The 25,309-nt window shown below is 42.8% G+C and overlaps 1 protein-coding gene and 1 long non-coding RNA gene across 2 annotated transcripts in view; one reads left to right on the top strand and one right to left on the bottom strand.

The window, feature by feature from the left end:
- LOC149867205 (uncharacterized) overlaps positions 1-18,423 on the top strand; it is a 31,868-nt gene extending 13,445 nt beyond the window's left edge. The window contains exons 4-5 of the long non-coding RNA XR_016441616.1: positions 12,389-12,525; positions 17,486-18,423. This is a non-coding gene — a long non-coding RNA (uncharacterized LOC149867205). The remainder of the gene's footprint in view (positions 1-12,388; positions 12,526-17,485) is intronic.
- Positions 1,603-4,228, bottom strand: LOC149867206 (protein Fer3-like). Its single transcript, XM_090046292.1, has 2 exons — positions 3,649-4,228; positions 1,603-1,640 (listed from the first exon to the last, which is right to left on the bottom strand). The coding sequence occupies exons 1-2, from the start codon at positions 4,226-4,228 to the stop codon at positions 1,603-1,605; spliced, it is 618 nt and encodes a 205-aa protein (XP_089902418.1).
- Positions 18,424-25,309: the final 6,886 nt, after the last annotated feature.

Consider the following 25,309-nt stretch of genomic DNA (forward strand, 5'->3'; position numbering starts at 1 on the left):
TTATTTAATCAAATCTCTCTCTATTAACATGAGGTAGTAGTCACAAAAATATCCACAATCAAATGCTTAAGTGTTAAAGTGATGTTGTAGCCACTGATGGTCCAGGAATTATGTGAGAAGCAAGGGTTTTTGGGGGGTGATATCTTTCATCGGATCAACTGAGTGGATGGGATGAAGTTAGACAGGCTTTTGAATGCAAGGAATTCTTTTAGAAAAATACTTGTCTTAACTTTTTGTCCCAACCATGGTCCAATAAAAGATATCACCCCCCCACAAAAGCCCTTGCCTTACACTTACTTAAACACTTTTTTCTATGTCACTAGGAATGTTTCTAATAATAACCCCTGTTATATATGACCTGCTAAATGGAAACAACTTTTCAGTAAACATTTCTAAAAAAATGTGTAAGTGTACAACACTGTTTTCCATATTCCCTTAGGCTGCATCTACACAAGCCACTTACTGTGCAGTAGCTCATTACTGCTGTGCAGAAGTGTCGTTGGGCATGAAACATGACATGATGCTACTGCACAGTAGTAACAAGCTACTGTGCAGTAAGCATCACTAGGCAACTGTGTCAGAACACTACTGTGCAGTTACAGTGGTTACTGCACAGTTATTTAGTCCTCGGTTGTTCAAGTACTAAATGACTGCACAGTAACAACTGCGCAGTCAGTGTCTGTGTAGATGTAGCCTTAGAGTGGGAATTTCACTAGTACTCCTTGGTGACCTAAGTTGACTTCCATTGAATTTACTAGTAAGAATCCCATTTATCTCAGAAGAAAAATAATCTAATACTTTTTAAGTTTTGGACATCTCGCTCCTCAGCTTTAAGGAAAAAAAAACTTTTTAAGTAAAACATCAGCCCTCATATTTTTAGAAGACTTTTGCCTGGAATTCACAACGGGACCTACAGTTACACACCTAAATGCCACTGAAAATCAGCTCCTTTGAAAATCCCAGGATTAATGACTTAGGGACAGGCTACAATTTACATAAGTGACTGATGATTTTGGGTGTCTTGTTTCCTGGGAGGAGGATAATTTAAGAGAGACAGACATACAAAAAATTTTGAACATCCACAGTCTGATACTTCTTTCAAGCATCTTACATAGGGTACTCAAAATCACCAGTCACTTTTGAAACCTTTTTCCATGGCCAAAATAAATATGTTTTAACATAAGAAGCCAATTTTGTGAGCTGACACAGTTTTCCGTTGATAATGACTAGGGTTTTCACTGCTTCCAAAGTGGGGGTGGAACTCTTTCTTTCCATCCATTGTAATAGAAACTAGGTGTTGAGAACAGCTTTGAAAAGCAAAACCCATTTGTTCAATCCTCCTTTTTGATGAGACTAGAAAAATGAGAAAGCTAGAACAGCAGAAGCTCCTAAACTGTACTGTGTTAACATATGAGAAAAAATGAAGAGAGGGCAGACAAGTAGAGAAATAAAAGGAAAACAAGACTGTGACAATAAGTTATGTGGAGCTACATTTCTGTTTGCAGTAGTGAGAATTTAACAGCCGGTACCCAGCAGTCAGGTCATCAGGTTTCAAAATATGCAGTCTTTAAAGAGCCCTTTCTCCTGTATTTTAAGTACCTCTTAATCCCATTTTATCCAGGACAGGCGGGCTGTCAGGTCTGGATGGAGTAGAAAGGGAAAAAGTGGAACAAAATAAAGACAAATACACAGATTAGAATACATTTCAATAAGCATTTAACAAGTCAATCTTTCTGCCTCTTCAGAAAACCAACTTCATTCACCCAACTCTTCCCAAGTGGAGCCAGTCAGAACTATTAGTTAACTAAAACACTCACAAAGCCTTGATGCCAATGACACCCACTTGTGTTACTTTAAAAACTGTTAATTCACAAAAGCCAAAGGTAAGCAGCTGGGAACTGCATACAAATGCTGTACTATATACAGAAAGAGGGCTGTGTTAAATGTTATAGCATTATTTATTTTTCCAATCATTATCCCATAGTTGATAAAACTAACTGGGAAAGGTGAAAAGAGCTATGTAACATATAAGGTTGTTTTTCTTCGAATAAGTGGCCAATTTCTTTTTGCATTCTTTGTGCCTTTAAAATTCTGCTTTCTAGAATGAAAGAGAAATGTTTTGTGGCAATGATTTCTCTATGGCCTCTTACACTTTTCAGAAGCACTCAGGTGACACAAAAGTGATGTACTCAGGAACCTAAGCTCATTGAATCAAAGGTGCTGAGACTCCTAAAGTTCAGATTTTAAACTACTTTTAAAAATGTCACTGGGTATACATCTACATCATTCACCAGCAAATGTCCTTTAAAAATCTGGTCTTTAGTGTATGAGTCATTTTTGACATTGGGACAAAAGCTTCTAAGTCACTTAAAGCATTTTGGAAAATTGTATCCCTTTACTGATTTCAGTTGAAGGGATCCCAGTTTTACTGTGGTATAAGCAGGAGCATAATTGAACCTACATAATTCAGTCTGATTAGAACAGAAGCAAAAAGAAACAAGCAATCCGCCCCTTGAAAAATAAAGGATTCCAGTTATGTAAGTGACAAATGGGGATATTAGATTACTTAGATTTTAAAAGAATTCTGATACCTCAATGTATTTGTTTAGTACATTTGTAGCAGTGAACTTTTATGCAGTGAAATATGCAAATCCCTAACTGTAAGCAAAAGTAGTTGTGTACTTAGAGTAGTTGCATGCTTACATACGTTGTTGCCTCAGGGCCAAAATAACTGATATATAGAAAATCACTAACAAATTCCAGCATTTTATACAGACAATTTTCAATATATGATAATGCAACCATTCTGTAAAGAATTGTATAAAGGATAGACAAAATATGAAATGCTTTTAAAAATAATTCTTTCTGAGCTCAAAAGAATTGCTTCTGTTCATGCTATCTCAGTCACTTACAGACCTTTAAAAAAAGCCTTTTTTTTTCTTTTGAACTGATCAGTTTGTAATTAAGGCAGCAGAGCACAGTCACATGTTTAAAACAGATTTTATCCCCATAGATTCCAGTTCCCTGTACACTGGATAACTGCAGAATTTGCTCAACTGCAAAGCACAGTGCCAGTCCCAATTTGTTGCTTATCTTCATTCTAACAAACACTGGTTATCTGTGTATGGGTTAAGTACATAGATGGCTTATGTGCATAGTATCATTCAGCCCCATTGTAACATGGCTCTATTCTCATAAAGGGCATAGAAAGGGGGAAGGGGAAGCAACTCTCAGACAGTTGCTATTAGAAGCCTTGAAATTGAGGGGAGCCAGTTCGTTTCAGGGCTGCCATTTCTCCTCATTTTCAGGGCTTCTAATAGTACCGTTGAAAATGTGACTTGCTTCTGTCATTTTCATAGTCTCTAACAACAGCCCCAAAACAGATGATCAGAAGCTCAGAAAAATGCCAGCAGCTGGTCAGTTTCATGGCTTGTACCACCCCAACCCAGACAGCACTGTGTACTAAATGAGCATTGTTTACAGTAAGTTTGGAAAAGTACAGACTCCAGGTAAGTGCACAACTTTTCTTTAGGCCTGTGGCTATCCACTTGAGCAGCATCCACTGAACTGATTTCACACCACCATAACAAAATTGCAATTGTAAAGAATTAAAATAAAATGCTGTGTTAGTCAGGGCCTCACACTTACCACTGGTGTTCCATACTGCATTTTTGTGGCTTTGGTATCCATTTTTCATGCACTGTTCCACATAAGATTTGGGATCGCAGCCTGACATTAGGATATCACTAAGCAGTGCAATGTATGCAATGGCCAGTCTGAGTGTGTCGATTTTGGAGAGGCGCTTTTCATATGGGAAAGTTGGTACGTGGCATCTGAGTTCATCAAAAGCAGAGTTGATGCTGAGCATCCTCTTTCTTTCCCTAATATTAGCTGCATGTCTCTGCACTTTGTAAGGGTGAGCAGGGATTAGCCTGTGGGTTTTATGCTGCTCACTTGTCTCTGGTTGGGCCAATAAGGAGCTGTCCAGTTCAGCACTCCCATCTAACTGCAGAGCTTGTCCATCTGCATCTGTGAGTGATATCTGAGCATCAGCAAATATAGACTGGTACATAACAGGAGGCCAAGGGGAGACCTGGCCTGTCAGAGGAGAACAGTCCATTTTCAAATTCTCCATCTGAGTTTGGAGCTGGGTATTAGAATCTGCCTGGCTCCAAAATGAAAAATCCATTGCAGAGTCCTGTTCAAAATCATAAAAAGTCTCCTCCATCATTTTCCTTCCTAATAACCTTTTAAACAACCAAATAGAAATAGTAACAATTTCAGTAGCTGAAACTAACTTACACTCAGTGCTGTTATTAAAATGAGGGGATTCTCTAATTTAAAAAAAATAAAAATATGCTAGTTAAAAATAAACACCAAAATCAGATCCAGGTATCCTGCATTTGTCTTCTGCGTAGATGATTAGTAAGGGTGGACACTGGATTGAAAATCCAAGTGGATCTCATGATTTAAATACTTCTAGGCTCCTCAGAAGGATGGCTGCCTTCTATTCTTCTGAATTCAAAACTAATTAGAACATGTGCTTCTTGCTTTATTAGATGTCAGCTACAAAGGGATATGAATGAATGTAATGAATAGAACTGATTTTCTATTGACTTTCTCAGTGAAAAACCCATTGAAGTAATTGTCAAGTTTGTCCCCAAGTTCAGTCTTTCCACCTAATATTTACAGATGGGATCACACAGTGAGGTTTTTCTTTTTGGTAGGAATAAGTTGGAGATAACATAATGTAGCCTTTATCTTCATGGTAGAGTGTTAATAGCTACATATTATTCTATTGCCTGAAAAACAAGATCCTATTATGATGCTGTCAGAAACACATGATCTTGCTCTCTTTGATACCAGGAGCTAGTTGTGTCCTCTGTATTTGTAGCAGAGAAGATGGTTGAGAGAAAGCCTTTCGTGCAACCTCAGTGCTAAATAGGAAGCCACTGAGCCAATGTTGCTTTAAAGTGTTCTCACATTCAAATGCATATAACACATCCTAGATTTCATTAAAATATATGCTGCTTTGTAGCAGGCCATAAGAAATGCAGAAAAATAGAAGCACATGGAACAATCATAACAGACCTAAGCCTAAAATATCCAAGCAGCTCTTTTATGTTGCTGGCTTCCCTTAACTTTTGCTGAAGGCAGTGGGTCATACCCTAATAACCATTGCATAATAATGGAAGCTGAAGCTGCCAGGAAAAACTTTCAGGACTAAAGCAGTCAAACTGGGAGTTGCTCAGCAGCTTCTAGGACTGCAGTCCATTACTATTATTTGTAATTTTGATTCCTACACCAAGACTGTCCAGTTAGCAGCCTAAGAAGGGCCAGCTTGTGGCCCTCCAATGGTTAACATGCAGCCCACAGGCCCCTGCAGCTACCTCTCTTATTGCTGTGCACCAGGGGAAGACTGCATGCCTGTAGTGCTTCCCTAGGTGTGAGGGGGGATCTGCATTGTTGGTGTTTCAGAGACAGGGAGCCATGCACTGCTAATGAAGCCTGGGGAGCAAGGGGGTTGCTCACTGCCAGTACAGCCCAGGGGGTGAGGGGTTTGCATGGTAGGGGTGGGGTCCCCAGGGACTGCCTTTGCAGCATATGGTACATACACCAAAGATGCACAGCCACAGCCTACACAAAGTCACTGAAAATCCTTGCTCCAAAAGCTTTAGGTTTTAACAGGTCTAGGGGAACCAGGGGACTTAAAGAAGAGAAGGGGCTCCCACATTAAGTCAACAATGCAAAATGCCCTGTCCTTTTGAATGTAATAAGGTGTCAGAAATTAGTCAGAAATGCCAACATGCTGGAATGTGACTGTACTGGTAAAGGCATTGTTATGCAATAGGAGGATTTATCATCTTTAATATTCTATCTGTTGTGACTTGACAAATGGGACTGAAACTCCTAATTTAGTGAGATCATACTTTAAAAGGCATTTGGTGTTTAACTCCATTGGTTTCATTAGGAATTAGGTGTCTTTATACCTTTGAAGATCTGCTGTATAGGCAATTTTGCAAACTTAATGCCAGGGAACCAAATATATTAGGAATCTTTCTTTCCTAAATGAATGTTATATCCTCATAATCATAACTTGCTTCCTAAAAGCACTCAAAATGTTTTGTTTAATTCACATTACATGAATCAGCAATCGACAGCAAGGATTGGCAACATTTTGAACTGTGGAGACCACTTCAACAAAGCTTAGCTCCAAGTGTGGGTCTTGTCTGCAACCATAGTCTTGCTCCCCACCCTGTAGCACTGCTGCTTTGCCTCTCTCTACTGCCTGGCTGCTGTGCAGGAGAAGCCTCCTGTCATTGAAACACTGCCAAGACCCCCAGGCTCTACAGGCCAGATAAAATGGCTCTATGGATCAAACCCAGCCTGAGGGTTGTAGGTTGTTGACCCCTATTTAGAACTCAAATTTAGGAAATGTTTAAGCATATGCTTAACTTCAAGCAGGTGCATATGTTTTCTTAATTTCAATGCCATTCAATAAAAGGGGCTTCAACAAGTAATTAAAATTAGGCATGGGCTTTAATTCTTTCCTGAATTAGGGCTTAAGAATAAAGATTCCAGTTTATCATATGCTTGACTTTAAACATATGCTTAAATCCTGTTTCTGAACAAAGGGTAAAGAGTCCTGTTACAAGGACTATAAACCACTTAAGTCTCATAGACCTTAGGTGGGAAGATCACGATTAGACCCTTTTTAATTTCACCCCCCTCCATGTTCCCAACTCCAGGGATGGGTAGCACCATCGAAGGACTGTCCCTCATCTCTTTATAATAAATAAAGACATGATGCCTGGACTAACAACTTTTTCATGAGAACAGACTTTTGTTTCAACCTAGGAAACACCTTACTAATTGCTCACCATAGTCACTGTGGATCATCAGAACTCTGAATGTTGTCTTGCATTTTCCATGCACTACAGTGTTGAAGAACGTGCTGGCAAGAGACCCCCTGCAAAGAGAAGAGGTGAGAATATTGCATTGTCTGAACCATCAGTAGCACCTTTTTTATGCAAATCAAACAACGAACTCAAGAGTCCATGAGAATAAAGCTAAATAGGCTGTGTTTCTGAAATCTGGCTGACAAAGAAATGTGATATTACAAAGAACTAGCAGGCTTTATTATGCATAAAATTCAACCCATGTAGAGTCCAAGTTGCCACTTTAGTCCTTGTTTGAGGGCTGATGTAGTACTGAAGTAGTACACAAACCTGACACAACCTATGCCAAAGGACAAAATTTCACACAGACAGAATGAACTGGCAGAAGCTCAAGGGGATGGTCATTAATACTGATATCATGAAATAACCACCCGGAGGCTCCAACTATAATTGCTTTCACTGTACACACACAGTGGGAGCCAGCCTATTGCCAAATTGCATGAAATCTAAATAGAAACCACAGACCCAGGGCAGGAGAGAAAGCAGAGTTGCAGCAAGCTGGAGTGATTTGTCCCAGGTCATAAAACAAATCAGTGGCTTCTGAGTCCAATTAAGCAGTACCTTGTTTTTAAATCCAAACTAAGAAAGTCCTAAATATTTCCTATATATTTAAATTATTTTACTAAAAATGCAAGATCCATAAACTCACTCCTTTTAACCAGGCTTCTCTATTTCCCCTCAAACAAACTGTTGCTAATTATAGATTATCTCTTACCACAGCTTCGGAGACTTATAGAAAATGTATGCACTCTCCCAGGTGGATTCAGAAGTGAATCAACATAGGTAGCATTGGTAACATTGGGAATGTCTACATGTGTATTTAACGTGCCTAAACTTCATGCACCTTTGCTTAAGGACCATTAAGATGATTTAGGCACGTGTCTACAGGTGGACATCTTAATGCACATTAAGGCACATTACATTAAGGCACATTACATTTAGGCATGAATAGCAAAGTTGCATTAGTGCATGTGCAGAGGCACTAATACACATTAATATGGTATATGTCCATTGACGTATACTGCATTAATGTGCATTAGTCCATCTACACCTGCACTAATGCAACTTAGCTATTTGCACCTAAATTTGATACCTGTATGAAATTGAGGCTTGAATATCCTAAAATCACCATTTTAAAGGCACATGAAGGGTTGTGCACATGTAGAGTGTACCCTTAGTGTGCCTTCATTTGGGCTATTATGCATTAATACTCAAGTACAGACATGCCCATTGAGTATCATTCATGCCTTTAAGAGGCAAAATGCAATTTGGCTGGGCCTTAGACATCTAACTGCTACCTAGGCCCCTGCTACATGTTACAAATATTACACAATTAACTAGTTAATTGCACAACAAATTTAGACTAGTCACACATGCAAAGTAATTATCACATGATAAAAATGATGATCCAGCTATAAAAAGAGCCAATCATTTATAAAGTTAGTGCTTGGAAGTGTGTAACAACTTTATGGCTGGTTTTTATCCAGCTTTAATTTGAACATGTAGCAGGGCCCTTAGACACATCATAGCTGAAGTAGACTTTTTATCTTAGGTGTGTTCACTGGGGAGAGGGAGAGAAATGGAAAGTTCTTTCCATGTTCGGAAGCAATGATCACTCCTCCTGAGGTTGTGCAATGTGCTCCTGAGGTTGTAGCTGTTCCTTTATCTGTCAGCTCACGCTTGCTGCCAGGACCAGCAGTTCCTGTTGGAACTCAGCTCTGCTAAAGATAGGAAACAGTGAAATCCCTTTTCTGATCACTCTGCAATTCTGTCCTTTACTGCTATTACCCAATATCCAGACATGCAACTTTTCTTCTGCATTATCAGCCATCCCTTTCAGCTCCCAATCCTTCCCCTAATGAATTCATTTTCAACACATCGGGCACTATGCAGTATGAGTTCCCCTCTGAGTCTGATGTGCTAATAAGGGTCTCTTTTAGACTCTGGCTCTTTTACTCAAAATGTTGAGCTTTTGTGCTTTTAACTTTCCAAGTCCCCAGTTTAGTCCCTGGTGCACTGGCCAATATGGCAGTCATCATGGAGCTGGGCCAGCATTTGAATAGCTCAGACCCTGAGACACACAGGGCAAGCTTCGTTTGTCCAGGGGCAGCATACAGCCCACAGGTCAAAAGCTCTGGCCCTGATACACTCTCTGAATTCAGACCTGGGACAGTAGGGCTATGTGAAGTTTCCGGTGCTGATTTGATTTGGAGGAGATATGGTCCAATTCGTTGGCCGAGTCTCCAAATCCAAATTGAATCAGGGGACCAATTAAAAGGTCCAAATTGATTTGAAGCTCTCCAAATTGATTCTGAAAAGATTTGGAGAGCTTCGGTGATTCGGGCAGTCCCTGCCTACTGCAGCAGGGAGCTGGACCCAGACTCTGAGCTGGTAACTAGGGGGCAGGGGAGGGGCTGGAGCAGGGGGGAGGGGACCATGGGGGAACCCCCACCAGGCCTCATCCCCTGCCCGCTCCCCCAGCCCCCCTGAGTGCCCCACAAACCCTGCCTGCTCCCCCAGCCCCATCAATGGCTGCCCTGCCCGGCCCCAGCTCCAGCACTTTAAGAAAAAACAAAACAACCTCCCCCCCACCCCAGACTCATGAGCTCCTTCAGTGGCCTTAGGACTTTGGGGGCTCATAGAAGAGCTCCCCATGCATCACAGGGCAGCAGGGGGCAGCAGGAATTGCCCCCCTGCCCGGCAGGAGCCAGTGAGTCTGGGTTGTTTTTTTCTTAAAGGACCAGGAACTGGTATGAGTGGGGAGCCATGGGGGGGATGGGACAGTGGGGAGAGGTTGAGGGGGCTCATGGCAGAGCACCCCATGTGGCATGGGACAGTGGGGGGCAGCGGGGATCAGCCCCCACCGGGCAGGAGCTGGTGAGTCAGGGCTTTTTTTCAAAGAGCTGAGAGTTTGGATGGGTGGGGCAGCCATTGACGGGGCTGGGAGAGCGGGCTGGGGATGGGGCCTGAGTGTTTTGGAGATTCACCTGATTCGGCAGCAGCTGAATCTCTGAATCAGATTTGACCAAATCGATTCAGGACAGTGATTTGAATCACCAAATCGAATCACTGTCCCCCGAATCAGCTGAATCCAAATCCGAAGTGAATACTAGCCACTTTGCACAGGCCTATGGGACAGTGACAGAGTTGCTGAATCCTTGATGAAGAGCTGAGTGGCATTAGCCTATAGATGATAACTGAAGAGAGGAAATCTTCTTGGAGAAACATATCCTCTCAAACAGTTAGACTGAAACTGTGATTTCTCTGGTTGGACCTTGGTAGAGGGAATTTAGTTTCAATAGGCATAACCTGCTGTGACAACATAGTTTAGTTTACTGTGCATGGCATGACATGCACCCAGTCGAAGTATCGCTTGTTACAGACTTTCTTTGTGAAGTGGACTTTTCTTAAGGAGCAACTGGGTCATTAAACCGAAACTGCCACGAGAGCAAGGGCTAATAGCTTCCTAGCACATGTCAGCCTGCTCTGCTGGGACTGTAATAGTATTGTGCATCTCTCATATCAGAATTCCTTCCAGTCTTGAGTGACCAAAAAAACCTTTCTGGGTGCATCACTCTCAGCAGATGCTTCTTCAGTGCATTAGTATTCTCTTCTAGCTCTTTTGCTGCTGGCAGTGTTATGCTAGGCTATGTCTGGCTCCACACATGGAAAGCAGATGTTTCAGCAAACCTGCTTTTAGCAGCACTCTTGTCTAGGACAGTTTGGCTTTTTGTGAGACTCTGGACAGTGCCAGGGGTAGATAATGCAAGAGGGAGGGGGAGAGAACAAAAGAATCTCTCTTTAGCTAAACTAGCTCAAAAAATATTGAAGCCTTAAAAAAGAAGCTGAGACCAAATTAAGCCTTCCACAGTGACACGGGCTTTTTGCACTCAAAATTATGGAACAGCTCCTTGAGGGAGAAGCAGATGTGAGTCTGCAACCTTGTCCTTCGAAGTCAGAAGTAATGTCTGACCAGCTGTAGGCCATTTCCAATAGCTTGAGGTGACTGGTGAAGAAAAGTCTGACAGAGAGCAGCTAAGGACTCATATAAATGGATACATGGGCATCGCCCCTCCCTGGAATGTAATAATGTCCATGCAACAGTCATCTCTTCCCTTATCTCCTTCTTTAGATGTGACAGTCACGAGAAACTCCCTTTTGCTATTGCTCATCTTCAGGAGATGGGACTCAATGAGGCCAGGTTTCTGAGTCAAATAATTTTTTAGGGAAACAGTAATCACTGAGTGGGATTCTGTGGTAAGATTAGTTGATTATAATGGTCACTTTTTGGCCTTGATACCATTCAGTCACTCCCCCCATTTTGAAATCCTGATGGGCATGCTCTGAAGAGAGACAATGGAATCTGCCTGTTTTCATTCAGACTGTTACATCCCCCATTGAGGCCTCTCTCCACAAACACCTCATTGTGTTAAATGTCTGATCCAAATTTATTAATGTCAGTGGAAGCTTTCCTCTCTGTATCGATGTTTTTCAGGTAGAATTGATTGGAAAAAAATACAACGACCAATACACTTTACTGCCACTGATCAATAATTAATCCACCTTGCTCAGTAACTGTGTGAGCCTCCTATTCCTATCAAAAGAGACAGGAACTGTGGTTCTTGGAAGAATGGAGAAGACTAGAATCAGTGTGGGTAACAGTGGAAGACAGAGCAGCAGGGTGTCCAAAGGTCTGAGGATATTTTGCCTCAAATGAAGAATGGAATGCAGGAAGGAAATTAGCAATAGTCCTAGTTGGACTACAGCCACACACATGAATTCCAACAATCAAATCTGACTGCTGGCAACTTATGGAATGACTACACCAAATGTCTCTACAATATCATACTGGATGATGACTGTCTGCACAAAATTCTCATGGAAATGCCTGCAGTAGCAGAGCCATTGTCTATGAAGTGCTCTGAACATGAAAAGCGCCACGTATTATCAGTTGAGGGTTGAATGTGCTTCTTCTTAAGGTAAAACAATAGCAACTGTAACAGTGTAATAAAAAGCAGAGCAAGGATTTCCATTGCGAGAGCATTTCAAAGGGATAACAGTTATTTCTGAGAGCCCAGAATAATTGCTAAATAAAACCTTCATAGGATGTAAAGGAAGTTGATTTTAAGCAAGAAAGGTAACAGGACCTTTATTATTCATAGTGTTATAAACATCAGATGTCAATGTTTGGGGGGGAAAACACCAGTGAATGAATGTTAATATAACTTTGATTAACTTTCCATTAGGATAAATTGTTCAAGAGAGTCCCTTTGCTTTTAACGTTTTAGAAGTTTAAACATGAGCCTGGTCAATTTAACCTTTTCTCTACATATTTGGAGAATTACATAAAATTAATTCCAGTCTCTTTTGGAGAGGAAAGATACTGTCTTTAATGAAAACCTTCACTGATAGCTTCCCAATTTTCACAGGACCTTTCATGATAAGACTGTGAGCTTGGGAGTCACCTGCTGGAAGTCACTTGGGCTATTTGTGAGCAAATACTTGTCACCATTACCTCATCTAATGAGCCCTGCCCCCAAAGTGACACGCAAACTAGGAAATTCAGGTAAGCACTTAAGGACATGCTTAACTTCCAGACTTTGATTTTCAATGGGCTTAAGTATACATTTACCTCTCAAAGACGGATGTTTCCCTGATTCTCATCTGTAACAAGACACTGAGCCTCCTTCTAACTGGCCCCTAGGATACCAATACTCATGGTAAGAGGGTGGTTTAATTGAAACAGGGGACCTGGTGACCATCTATAAACTCACTAGGGGGGGACCAGAAGGGTTTGGGAGAGACCTTGTTTCCCCTAGTGCCCCCTGGCATAACAAGGAATAACGGCCACAAGTTGTTGGAGAGTAGGTTTAGATTAGACATCCATAAGAACTACTTCACAGTCAGGGCGGCTAGGATCTGGAACCAGCTTCCAAGGGCAGTGGTGCTGGCTCCTACCCTGGGGGTCAAGAGGAGTCTTGATGCCTACCTAGCTGGGATTGTTTGAGCCCAGTTTTTTCTCCTGCCCAGGCGGGGGTTCGGACTTGAAGATCCACAAGGTCCCTTCCGACCCTACTTCTACGATTCTTTGATACTATGAAATGCCTTGTGATCAGATTTGCAGCCTGTGGCTGTGGATAAGTTAACAGTCTATAGGTAAAGGCAAGCTGGATTCACCTGCGGGGAGAAGAAGATGCAGAACTTGAAACATCTAGCCTAATCTAACATAAATATTTAGATTAGAAATGATGAAGAAGCCACCTAAAGGCAGTGTGTTTGGCAGCCTGACGCATTAATGAATTCTACAATGCCAGAAAATCCCAGCAGCATTAAAACAACCCATTCAGCAGGATTTGGGGCAGTCAGACACCTACAGAAACTCCCTTCTACCCTTTCAATGCTGTGGGAAGCAAATGCTGACCTCTATCCAAATCCCCGACTGAACAGATGTCTTTTGCAGCCTGTGTGGAAGATTACCAGATTTGGGCTATTTTGGACTGAGGTTAAAAGCATGTTCCAGGGTCCCAAAACCCTAACAGAGAATGGCTGGCCAGCCATCCCCTGTTTCTTTTTTACAGGGACGAGGCTGCAATTTTGCAGATGTGCAGTCAAAATTAAGTGGACATACTCTGCTTCTTTTACCAGTGGCAAGTGACCTCACTCCTCAGTGAACTAGCCTGGTTGATTTTACTGAAAGTGCTCATACAGCGGTAAGAAGACCTCTTTTGCAGGGTGGGGAGAAATGGTGCAGCAGATCAGAATGGACCTGTGCTCAGTTCTCTATTAGCATAACTTCCTGTACAGCTCCAGCTGGTATAAATAATTCCTCTAGCAGGTTTGAAGGGAGTGGATGAGGCAGGCAGGGTACCTGCACATGTGTACTTCTGAGTAAGATGCCTAAATTATCTTTTTAAATTTAATCAGCAAGTCATGTCCTGGGATCCTGAGAAAGGCTGGCCTCTTCCCTATGAGTAAGTCCAAAGCAAGTGGCACAATGTAAAGTCAGAGCAAGACTTTGCTGAGGCCAGGGACTTGCTTACAAACCCTCCCCTCCACTTTCCCCCTCTGCACCTGCACAGCTCTCCTCTGGTATTGTTAATCACACAGACGGCACCTCATAAACCTGCCTGGAGACCCTGGATTTGAAAATGGAGTTATTCAGGCAGATTTACAGAGTGATGTCTGTTTGACTGACAGCTGTTGTTGCTTTATGGAAAACCTAGCACATGTTCACGCTATAAAATATGAACAATAGCTTTGAAAACATTTTCTGGGGGAAAAAAAATAAAAGGAACACCTCTTTTGTGCTAGCGTACTTGGAGAAGGAGACGCTTTTATTCTGACTATTACCAAATCATGTTAAAACAGTTAGGCGCTGATCCAGCAGCTTATTCAAGCACTGGCTTAACTCTGGCTTCAGTGGGACAAATTTAAGTAAATACTTAAGTGACTTGCTGGATTGCTGCCTTAGTAAATTTAGTTCTAGCCAGCTTCTGGCTCATCTAGGTGAGGTGAGTTGATTTGAAATATAGAACTGTTCTTCCTAAATCCCAATAAGGGACGGTACAGGGAGAGCACCAAGAAGCAGCTGGTATCTAGGAGGAAAGAATGTGACTGTCCCCAAAATGCGTTACTTACCATCACACTGAACTAGCTGTGTCACAGCCTCTAGTACAGTTTAAGAGTCTGATCAAAGACTACCAAAGTCAATAGAAAATTACACTTGACATTAGTAGACTTGTATTCAAGCCTGTAGAGAGTACTGTGGTGCTTCATGTGCCCAAAAAGCAGTAGACTGGCACTCTGGACACTTCAACTGGACTCAACCTTGGCTAGCCCTTAGGCCATCAAACTGCTTTCTGTGCAATGAGTTACTGAAAAAAGCTACAGAAATCTTTGTAGACAGCATAGGACATAGTTTTCCTTTAAAAGAGTCTGCTGCTTTGACCCTTTATATAATGAACTCACAGTATTCTGAGGTGTAATGACTAATGCACTGGGTTGAAAATTCAGATCACGTCCTCCAAAATAACCTGCCTGCAACTGACTGATCTAACATTCACAAAATGTATCATTCTTTCAGGGGCTTTAATGAGAAATGGATCAGTCCATAAAAACTTGTAGCTAGGCAGAGCAAAATCCTTGGTGTTATTTGTCACTAAGTATTTTCCCCTATCAATTCATAGATTCATAGATGTAGAGTCGGAAGGGACCTGAGTAGATCTTCAAGTCTGGCCCCCTGCCCTGGGCGGGAGAGAATACTGGGCTTATATGACCTCAGCTAGGTAATTGTCAAGCCTCCTCTTAAAGATCCCCAGGGTAGGAGCCAGCACCACTTCCTTTGGAAGTTGGTTCCAGATCCTAACTGCCCTGACTGTGAAGTAGTGCTTCCTGATGTCCAGCCTGAACCTACTCTCAAACAACTTATGACCGTTATTCCTTGTTACTCTGGGAGGTGCTCGGGGGCACAAGGTCTCTCCCATTGTAAGTTTATAGACGGCCACCAGGTCTCCTCTCAGCCTTCTCTTGTGAAGGCTGGACAGGTTCAGGTCCTGTAGCGTCTCCTTGTAGGGCCTGCCCTGCTGTCCTGGATCATGTGAGTGGCCCTTCTTTGGATCCTCTCGATGCTGGCCACATGTCTCCTAAAGTGCAGCGCCCAGAACTGGATGCAGTACTCCAGCTGTGGCCTGACCAGTGTCACATTCACTGAGTGAATTGTTTTTAACAGCCTAAATTGCCCTCCTGAGATAATTATGATCATGCCAGATCAGTGGGGGGAATTCTGCATGGTCCTAACACAAAGCATTGATCTTAGTGTTTGTCTTATTTAAGTGTGAAGTGAGAAAAATTATTACCGTGGTCTGTATATGGGCTTGTTGGCTGCTATATTTTACTATGATTCGGTTGTCATCCAATTACCCCAGTTCACTATGTTTCAGTCATTGTGCTGTCTGTTACTCACCAGGTCACTGTAATATCAGTGAAAACACAAGTTGAGAGAAAAGGGGTAGATGAATCATAAAATGTACTGTGATGCAAACCAAAGAGAATTCTGTATTATTAAAACATGAAATGTACAGTCATTATGTAATTGAAATAACTGTTTTTGTTGCCATGCAATTCCAAGCACTGAATTTTAAGAAAAGGTAGAGGGACTGGAAAGGTGAGTGACAAAGGTTATGAAGGGATCGGAAAGCAAGCAGTGCATGGAAAGGTGGAAGGGACTGCTTATGCTTTATCTCAAGAAAAGGAGATTTAATGGATATCTGATAGATATTTTCAAATTCTTGAAAGGCTGCCATAAAGAAAAGGGAGAAAAACTGGTTCCTCTTGCCACAGAGGGCAGGAGACAAAGATTAAGATCAACTCTCTGTAAAATCTTCCTAACTGTAGGAACAATAGGATAATGGAACAAGTTGCCTCGGGAAGTTATGGAGTTGCCTTCATTGGAGGTTTCCAGAAGAAGCTGGATGGGGATATGTTGGGGAGAATTTAGGTACAGTGAATCCTGCCTCTGCTCAAGAAGTTGGACTAGATCAGTCTTTCTCAACCTGTGGGCTGTGACCCAGAAGTGGACCACAAGAATATATCAAAAGAGTCACTAACAAACTTTAAAAACAGATTATCCTTTAAAGGACAAAAATGCGTAAAACCATGGCTTTTACCTTGCAGGCTGGCAGAGTTCCAGCTTGCCCCTTACCCCACACACTGCACCCCCCACCGGTGCCCCATGCTTGAGGGGCCTGGGGCCTGGGTTTGGGGGGTAGTGCGTTGGCAGTGAAGAGCACTGGGTCGGGACTGGCCACTGATGTTTACAAATGGGTCCAGGTACAAAAAAGATTGAGAACCATTGAGATGACCCTTGAGATCCTCTTTTTTAAAAAATCCCTGACTCCCAAAGGCCTTTGGCCATTCTCAAATCTGCCCCCACCTCTTTCTGTCAAGGGCATTTTCCTCCATTGCTAGTAATTCATATTAAAAGCTCCTAGGTCTTGCTCCATATTATCCCTCCATTTTCTCAACTCACAAGGCTGACCCTCATATGAATGGCCTGCCATGAGATGCTTTTTATTTTTTAAATTAAAACAAAGGATATGTGTTTCATGAGCCTGGGATGAGCAAATATACTTAGGTGCACAAATTTCCTGCTTTGTATTTACAAGTAGGGATTTAATGAACTCATGCTCTTTATTATGTATCATTGCATACAAGTCTCTGAGGTAAGGGCCATCTCTTGCTGTGTGCATATGTTCAATGCCAGGCACAATGGAGTCCCAGTCCCAAACAGGGCCAAATACAGCTAGAAACATTTTGCATTCTTGTGCTAGATACATGTACTAACACCTTGATACAGGACAGTCTTGAAGCCCACGTTTAAGTATGCATGTAGCCATATCCATATCAATGGGGCCACACACATGCTGGCAGGGGCTTCAATATGTTGCTGGATCAAAACCATGGTTAAGTATGTGTTTGGAAAGCCCCTGTACTACAATCCTCCTTCAGTTCTTCTGAATTTTTTCCAGGTACAGGCATTTTCCAGTCTCAGATGTCTGCTACTGCCAGCCACACCTTCTGTTGAAACTCAGCCAGAGTCATTTCCTACGAGGCTTCAGAAAATACCTGTAAATGCTGTAACAAACAACTCTCCACTGATCGAAGGATGGACAAGACATTTGATAAGTTTTCATGTACTCTAACGTCTCTGATTTCCACTCCAGATTCTTCTGCCACCTCCACAATAACAGAAATGACAACAGAAATGACACACTGTCATTTCTATTCAAAAGGTCCAATTTTGAAGTCTTTTTTCAGGTGCAATTTTAATTCAATACAATGTACATTTTTCTTGAGTTGCCGGCCTGCACAGAGAAGAGCCTGTCAGCCCTGATTACACCCTGTCTGGCTCTGAAATCAGAGAAATTTAGGGAAAGCTGCATCTGTGGTTCCATTCATGGGTGCTCGGCCTTCCAGTGATCTCACTGTTTAACCTGGCTTCCATTTTTCTGTCTGCAGGGCATTGGTGGGTCGGAGAATGGGGGCCTGTAGCCTCACTGGGAAAGAAGATTGTCCCATAGTGAGAGGAAGCAGCCGGAGTAGAGAGGGAGATTGGGATCAGATGAATCATTGTAAGTCAAAAGCCAGTTTCCTTTTTTCCCTTCTTTGAGCCAATGAGGTTTGCAAAATAAACTGTTTTCAAGGGCAACCCTGCAGACCCTGATTAAGTGAGGAGAGAGTGATGATCTTGCGGTGTACAGTACTTAACTGACAATAAAAAGATCTGGGTTCAGTTCCCAGTTTAACCACAGATTCCTTGTATATTATTAGACAAATAACTTTGTGCCTCATTTTCCCATGAGTAAAGTAACACTGCCTTTATTTAGATTATAAGATCTCCAGGATAGAGGTTCTTGCTGTGTGTATGTACAGTGCTTAGCATAAGTGGCTTGGATCTCACCTGGAGTCTCTGAAATATAAACTGAAGAAGAAATAGGGCCCTGTTATATGTTGCACTTTGAACTGCTCAAATGTTGATTGGTGTTAGTACCAGCTCGAGTTTGGAGCAGTGGCACCTTAAGGCTAAAAATCTTCTCTGACTGTCCTCCACCTGCGCAGTTGCCACTAGAGGGTTCAGGAGCAGGGGTTGGATGAGGAGCTGCAGTTGTGAGTTGCCACTATGGGGCTGGTGAGTCAGGATAGGCTTTTGTCCCTGCTCTAGGTGGGGATGTGCGAGAGATGGGTTCAGGGAGGGTGGGAACATGAGGCTGGATGTGAAGAGGCTGGGCTGAGTAATGAAATGGGAGGTGGAAAGAAATGGGGGTGAGGGAAAGGTGGTGAAATATAGGAAGTCAGCCACTGAAGGATAAAATAAAAAGTAAAAATAAAGAATGTAAAAAGAAATAAAGATGAAGTAAACTAAGTAAGTTTATTTACTCCATTGTACCTCACATTTTAATAAATTGGGATTTGGGGTTGGGGTGTGGAGGTTGCTGGTCATGCTTCCTGGGATAGGTGGGAGTGGTGAGGGTAGGCACTTTTGGGAGAGATACTGCCCCTGTCCTAGGAAGAAAGTCCCTTCTCATGGGGACCCAATCTGGCCCCCAAGCTTGTTCTCCCCCTCCCCCATCCCTAGCCCCTATTCCTGAACCTGTCTGTACCCTACAGCTTGGCTAGCTGGCACATACTGTACAAGATGTTTGCATGGGGTTGCATCCCTGCAGGTGGGACATTCACATGCCTGGGCACAAGAGAGGGAGTTGCCTTGGTGCCAGAACCACCACCTCGGTATTAGAGTTCAGGGGGTGGGAAGTTTGTCCACACAGAACAGGAGAGTGGGGGAGGGGACACTGCATTGTGGGATGTTGGAGGACTGCAATATGGGCAGCTCATCTGTGGGGAGTGGCTGCACATGAATGGAACACAAGCTGGATAACACAGATGAGAGAGAAACCTGGAGTGGTATAACTTAAGCCATCTAAAGTGTGCTTAAAACTAGTTTTAGGTGTTAATGCATGGACAATCCAGGGGTTAAGAGCTCCAGAAGCTGCCTAGAATTAGTATGTAAGGCCCTTGTTACACCTTACACTGTGAGCTGCATAAATGTTGATGCATTTTAGTGCTAGCTCGAGTTTGGAATAGTCATACATTCAAGCCAGCAGGAGCCTGGAGGATTGAAAGGTAAGAAGCCCCCCTCCCATTCTGGGTTTACCCCCTACCCCCTTCCCCCTTGGGGGTCCCTTAGTTCCCCCCATCCTCAGGGCTCTCCTCCTGCCCCTTGGAGTTTCTCCCCCATCCATTTACTTTTGGTGTCTGAACTCTGTCCCAGGTAAGCAGGCAGGAAAGGGTTAACCCACCTACCTGGCCACTGCCACCACCATTGCTGGGTTGCTGCTCTTCTCTGGGCTGAGCCTGCCCACAGAGCAGCAGTAGTAGCAGTGGGGCTTTAGCAAGCAGATAAACCCCTTCTTGCCTGAGACAGACAGTACAGGCAGACACAAATAAGCAGAGCAGGATGTGGGGGGTGGGAAGTAAGTGGAGATCTGGGGTGCTGGGGAGGGCTGCAGGGGGAAGGGGTATTGGGTCTGATCCAGGCCAGCAGGGGAGGGGGGGGACAGGTGGGGTGTTTACACTAAGGTGTATCCTAGAGTATCTACACCTTAGTGCAGGGGTGGGCAAAATGCGGCCCCGGGGCTGGATGTGGCCCGCCAGGCCATTCTATCTGGTCCTCAGGGCCCCTAAAAAATTTAGAAAATTAATATTTATCTTCCCCTGGCTGCCTATAATGCGGCCCCCGATGGCATGCCAAAACTCAGTAAGTGGCCTTCCACCCAAAATCATTGCCCACCCCTGCTACTGCAACACAAGCTGGGTAACACAGATCAGAGGTAATCCTGCCTTGGAGTGGCATAACTTTGAGCTGCCTAATGAGTCCTTAAAACTAGTTTCAGGTGTTAATATGCAGACAATCCAGGTGTTAAGAGCTCTAGGACCCACCCAAAATTATAGTATAACAAGGCCCTAACAAGGCTTATAAACAGATACCTGAAATGTTATGTTGTTCCAGCTTGCATGGTACAAACATCAAACACAGTGAAAAGGAATAAGAAAATCCTATGTTCTGATTGGGTACTAGGTATAAATGAAAGTTAATTGATTTTCACTTGCGAGTGTATGTGGTATGGTTGGGTAAAGTAGACAGTGTGCCAAAATTTGGCTGTATCCATTGTGTGTGTGTGTGGGGGGGGGGGTTTATAGGCAGACTACATCTATTTAGGCTTTGTGCAGAGATCCAGAAAACAAAAGGACAACCACACACAAACTGTGGGAGGTCAGATGCACTGTCAACTCTCATCACAACAAGATACCGAAATATAATTGGACACATTTACCTTTCTTCGCCATCTTTCCCCACCAGGGAAGCACCTATGATATAAAATGGAGATGGGCCTATTTTATTGCCCTATTCAATAGTATTCAGGCACTCACTAGTAAGATGACAGCTTGTGTGTACTTTCCAACCTGGCACACAGACGGCAGGGAATGGGGCCATTGCTAGTTAAAGCCTCAGAGGATTCTGAAATTTGGTGAGCTCAGAAGAACACCAAAAGCCCACATATCAATATGGCCAGAGACAATGCTCATTACTGAGTCCAGCTTTTCAAGAATCTGAAACTCGCGTAAAAACCATGAGATTTTCTTTAGATAATATGTTTGAATTTATTTGCCTTTCGGTACGGAAGCTTTTAGGGATCACATGTTCAGTTCCCTGCAGCCCAGAGCACTAGAAACTCTATTTTATTAACTCATACTTTCATGTGCTCCTTACGGAGTGGTATAATTCCAAGAGGAGGATGAGAAACAAAACCAAGCACTGTGGGACTTGCTCTGAAACTGCAATAACTAGCAGCATTAGGGAACTTTATCTGAAATATTTAATCTAATCAATTCCTGTCTAGAGCACTAGGCTTGGAAAATTTAATGCCCTGCATTCTTGTGAAATGTTGTTACTTTACATTTTTTAGTCAGACTAGAAATTGATGATGAGAACAGCATTTTGCAACCTCTCCTCCCACTGTCATCTTGAAAACTATGAATGGGCCATGAAATGAATAATAAATATATTGAGGGAAAAATGTTGCACAACACTTCTCAAGCCTCAGAGACTCTGTGGTTTATTTGGCTCAAGGTTTGGGCAAAGATTTGGGTCTTGTTCTTACTTTAATCTGAGTGATGTACTCCTTCATGGGTACTGGAAGAAATAAAAAGTGGCACCAAAGCCATTTACAAGAATTACACTAAACTCTGGCAGAGTAGCATTATGGCATAGATACTAACTGATAAGATAGTGCCTTCTATAATGAGGTCTGGGCAGGGTATACCTACATTTAGTTTTTTATAAGAAAAGTAAGTATCACTTCTCTTGTTTTACAGTCAGGGAGACTGAGGAACACCCTAGGGTGTTCTAGGGTTGAGGATTGCTTGTTTTAAGTTACTCAGAAGATTATCCAGAGGGTTGGTCATATAACCCATGTCTCACGTCCCATCCCAGTTCTTTATCCACTAGGTAACATTGCCACCACAGTCAGATGAGCTATATATGCAGTATCAAGAGATTATTGGCTGGTTTGCATATTTCCCTATTATTGTTCTTAGTAATTCATTTTTTATATGTAATACCTCCTCTCAGTAAGGCACTGATTGTTTAAAATAGAAAAGCCACTCTTTAAAACATGTTTCATATTTCTAGTGCAGGTCAGACAGCAGACACTTTGATTAATGCAACACTAGGAGTTTGCACAAATCACATGCCTCACTGGGAAAAGGTACAAAGGACAAACATTATATGCTATTAAACATTTTGGGGGGTGGGGAATGGACAGGAATGATCATACTTAAACAGAAAGCCAATGTGAGCAACTGCCAAGGTGTCAGCCAAAAAGGAAAACACAACTCTGATCCCAGTGAATTCACATATGAGTCATGATAGGCCAAAAGCAAGTTTGCTTTTTTTTCCCCCCTCCTCATTGAACAGATGATGATTAAAAGATAAATCATGCTTGGAGTTAAATCAACTGATTGGATTAAAGTTTAGTTGAGTATTTAAAGACTGTTTGGGACACAATGTAAAGCCAATTGAAAACTTACATCTGTGGGACCCTCAAACCCTCCAGCTCTTAATAAAATACTACTGCAAAATACACAAGAGCTCCCACTGGGAGGGATTCCTCTCCACAAATGCTTTTATTCCTCAGGTATGTGGAAAAAATGGTATTCATTTTCTCCATAAGTTCACCAAAGGAAAGTATGTTCATGATCATAATTCAGCTATTGGTTACGATACAGTAATTTAATCTATTCAACTCACTGAAAATCAGCGAAGCACAACACAGAACAGGTCATTTCTTTAAAAAATAAAAATGTAAACACTTCATTCTGTAAAAAAATCTCCACTTCCCAGCACAGCTGGTGTTTCAGGTTGCCTGTGTGCCTGTATTGAACAGGAGTCACTCTTGAGTTTTAAAATAATGTAAAATTCCTTCTCGATGTGCTGTAGTAGGAAATGTCATGATTTATTTGCTCTAATAATATAATTGTGTTTTGGAATAACCCCCAGTTCTTAAAGAACATACCCAGTTTTAAGCTTCAAAGCTATATCCTTTTCAGTGGAAATGCCAGCAAAACCCACAATGAAAGAAAAAAGAACATGCATAAAAATGAATAACGAAAAAACAGTGCTGATACTTCAACTCCATCAGTGTTTCCAAGTATAAAGCTCTGCTCCTCATGCCAGGATGAAGTTCAAAGAACTCCATGTTCAAGGTCCCTTACCCTCAAGCACCTCATCACTCTGTTGGAAGTTAGTGTGGCATTACAAGGCCAATATCTTTATCTCCCAATAAATGAGGACATGAAAAAAAAAACAAGCAAGAAAGACCAACTGAGTCTGTTGGGCTAATGAGGATAAGGCACACCAGTTTCTTCACCTATGGCCGACAAGAGGCTGATATGACTAGCATCATGTTCAGTCACCCATGACTCTCATCTTGAATGACCTAGCCATTTACAACTGAGTAAGCTGGGATCAGTCTTTGACGTAAGTCCAGAGCAGTGTTTGAATTCATGCATCTGGATCTGGAGAAAGACACCCTAACTGCGCTGACCTTTTACCCCAAATACAAAATGTAAATTTATGTTAATTGACAAAGCAATTTTCATGAAATTGATCTGAGTATAAGAAATGTTACACAAAGACATTAACATTTTGGTTGAATGTAAACAAATCTGAGTCATGCTGTTATTTCCAGAGTTAGCTTGGGTCAGAATCAGTTCCTGTCATAGAGCCTTCTTACATAGGTCTAATTCTAATTGTAACATTCACAAGCACTGCAAGGTAAGAGGCAAAGATGTCTGTCTTCAAAAATACACTATGGCAGGACCCATACAGGATATTGCTGCTGGTGCTCCCTGAACAGAGAGGTGACAAGTAAAGCCTGTGAAGGGTAGTAAGGCTGTCTACATGTCTACTAGATATGCAGACAAGTATATTTTCCTACTGGCTTAGGTCAAAATAGCAGTAGGTTTCTAATCAAACTTTCCAAAAATAAAAAAAAGTTCATTTGAGCTTCAGGGGACAGTAATTTATGTTTCATAATTTCATAGTTGGTAGGGTTGGAAGGGACCCGAACAGATCATCAAGTCCGACCCCCTGCCATGGCAGGAAAGAGTACTGGGGTCAAACGACCCCAGCAAGGTGCTTGTCAAGCCTTGTCTTAAAGACCCCCAGGGTAGGAGGCAGCACCACTTCTCTTGGAAGTTGGTTCCAGATCCTAGCTGGCCTGACCGTGAAATAGCACCTCCTGATATCTAGTCTGAATCTACCCTCTGCCAGCTTGTGACCATTATTTCTAGTCACTCCTGGTGGTGCTCAGGGGAACAGGGACTCCCCCAGTGCCTGCTGGTCCCCCCTGACTAGTTTGTAACAGGCCACTAGATACCCCCTCAGCCTTCTCTTGTGGAGGCTGAACAGGTTCAGGTCCCGTGGCCTCTCCTCATAGGGCCTGCCCTGCTGCCCCCTGATCATGCAAGTGGCCCTCCTCTGGACCCTCTCCATGTTGTCTACATCCCTCTTGAAGTGTGGTGCCCAGAACTGGACGCATTATTCCAGCTGCGGCCTGACCAGTGCTGCATAGAGGAGGAGTGTCACCTCCCTGGACCTGCTTGAGATGCATCTGTGGATGCATGACAAAGTGTGGTTGGCCTTCCTGACTGCATCCCCACACTGCCGGCCCATGTTCATCTTGGCATCAAAGATGACTCCAAGATCCCTTTCTGCCTCTGCACTGATGAGAAGGGAGTTCCCCAACCTGTAGGTATGGTGCTGGTTCTTCCTCCCCAGGTCCATCACCTTGCACTTGTCAGTGTTGAATCCCATCCAATTCTCGTCCGTGCACCCCTGTAACCTGTCTAGGTCCGACTGTAGCCTATTCCTTCCTTCTAAAGTGCCCATATCCCCCCACATCGTAGTGTCATCAGCAGATTTGAACAGGGTGCTTTTTACCCCCTTATCCAAGTCACTCATGAAGATGTTGAACAGTGCAGGCCTGAGGACCGAGCCCTAGGGGACCCCATTGCCCACATCCTTCCAGGTCGAAAATGACCCGTCCACCACCATTCTGTGTGTGCAGCCCTCCAGCCAGTTGGTGACCCATTTGACTGTGTAGGTGTTGATTCCACAGTCCCCCAGTTTCTTAAGGAGAAGGGTGTGAGAGACAGTGTCGAAGGACTTCCAAAAGTCCAGGAAGACTATGTCCACTGCTACCCCTGCATCTCAGGATTTGGTGACCTGGTCA

Source organism: Crocodylus siamensis, chromosome 4 (assembly GCF_052110815.1).
Source record: "Crocodylus siamensis isolate JL-2025a chromosome 4, ASM5211081v1, whole genome shotgun sequence".
NCBI classification, from domain to species: Eukaryota; Metazoa; Chordata; order Crocodylia; family Crocodylidae; genus Crocodylus; species Crocodylus siamensis.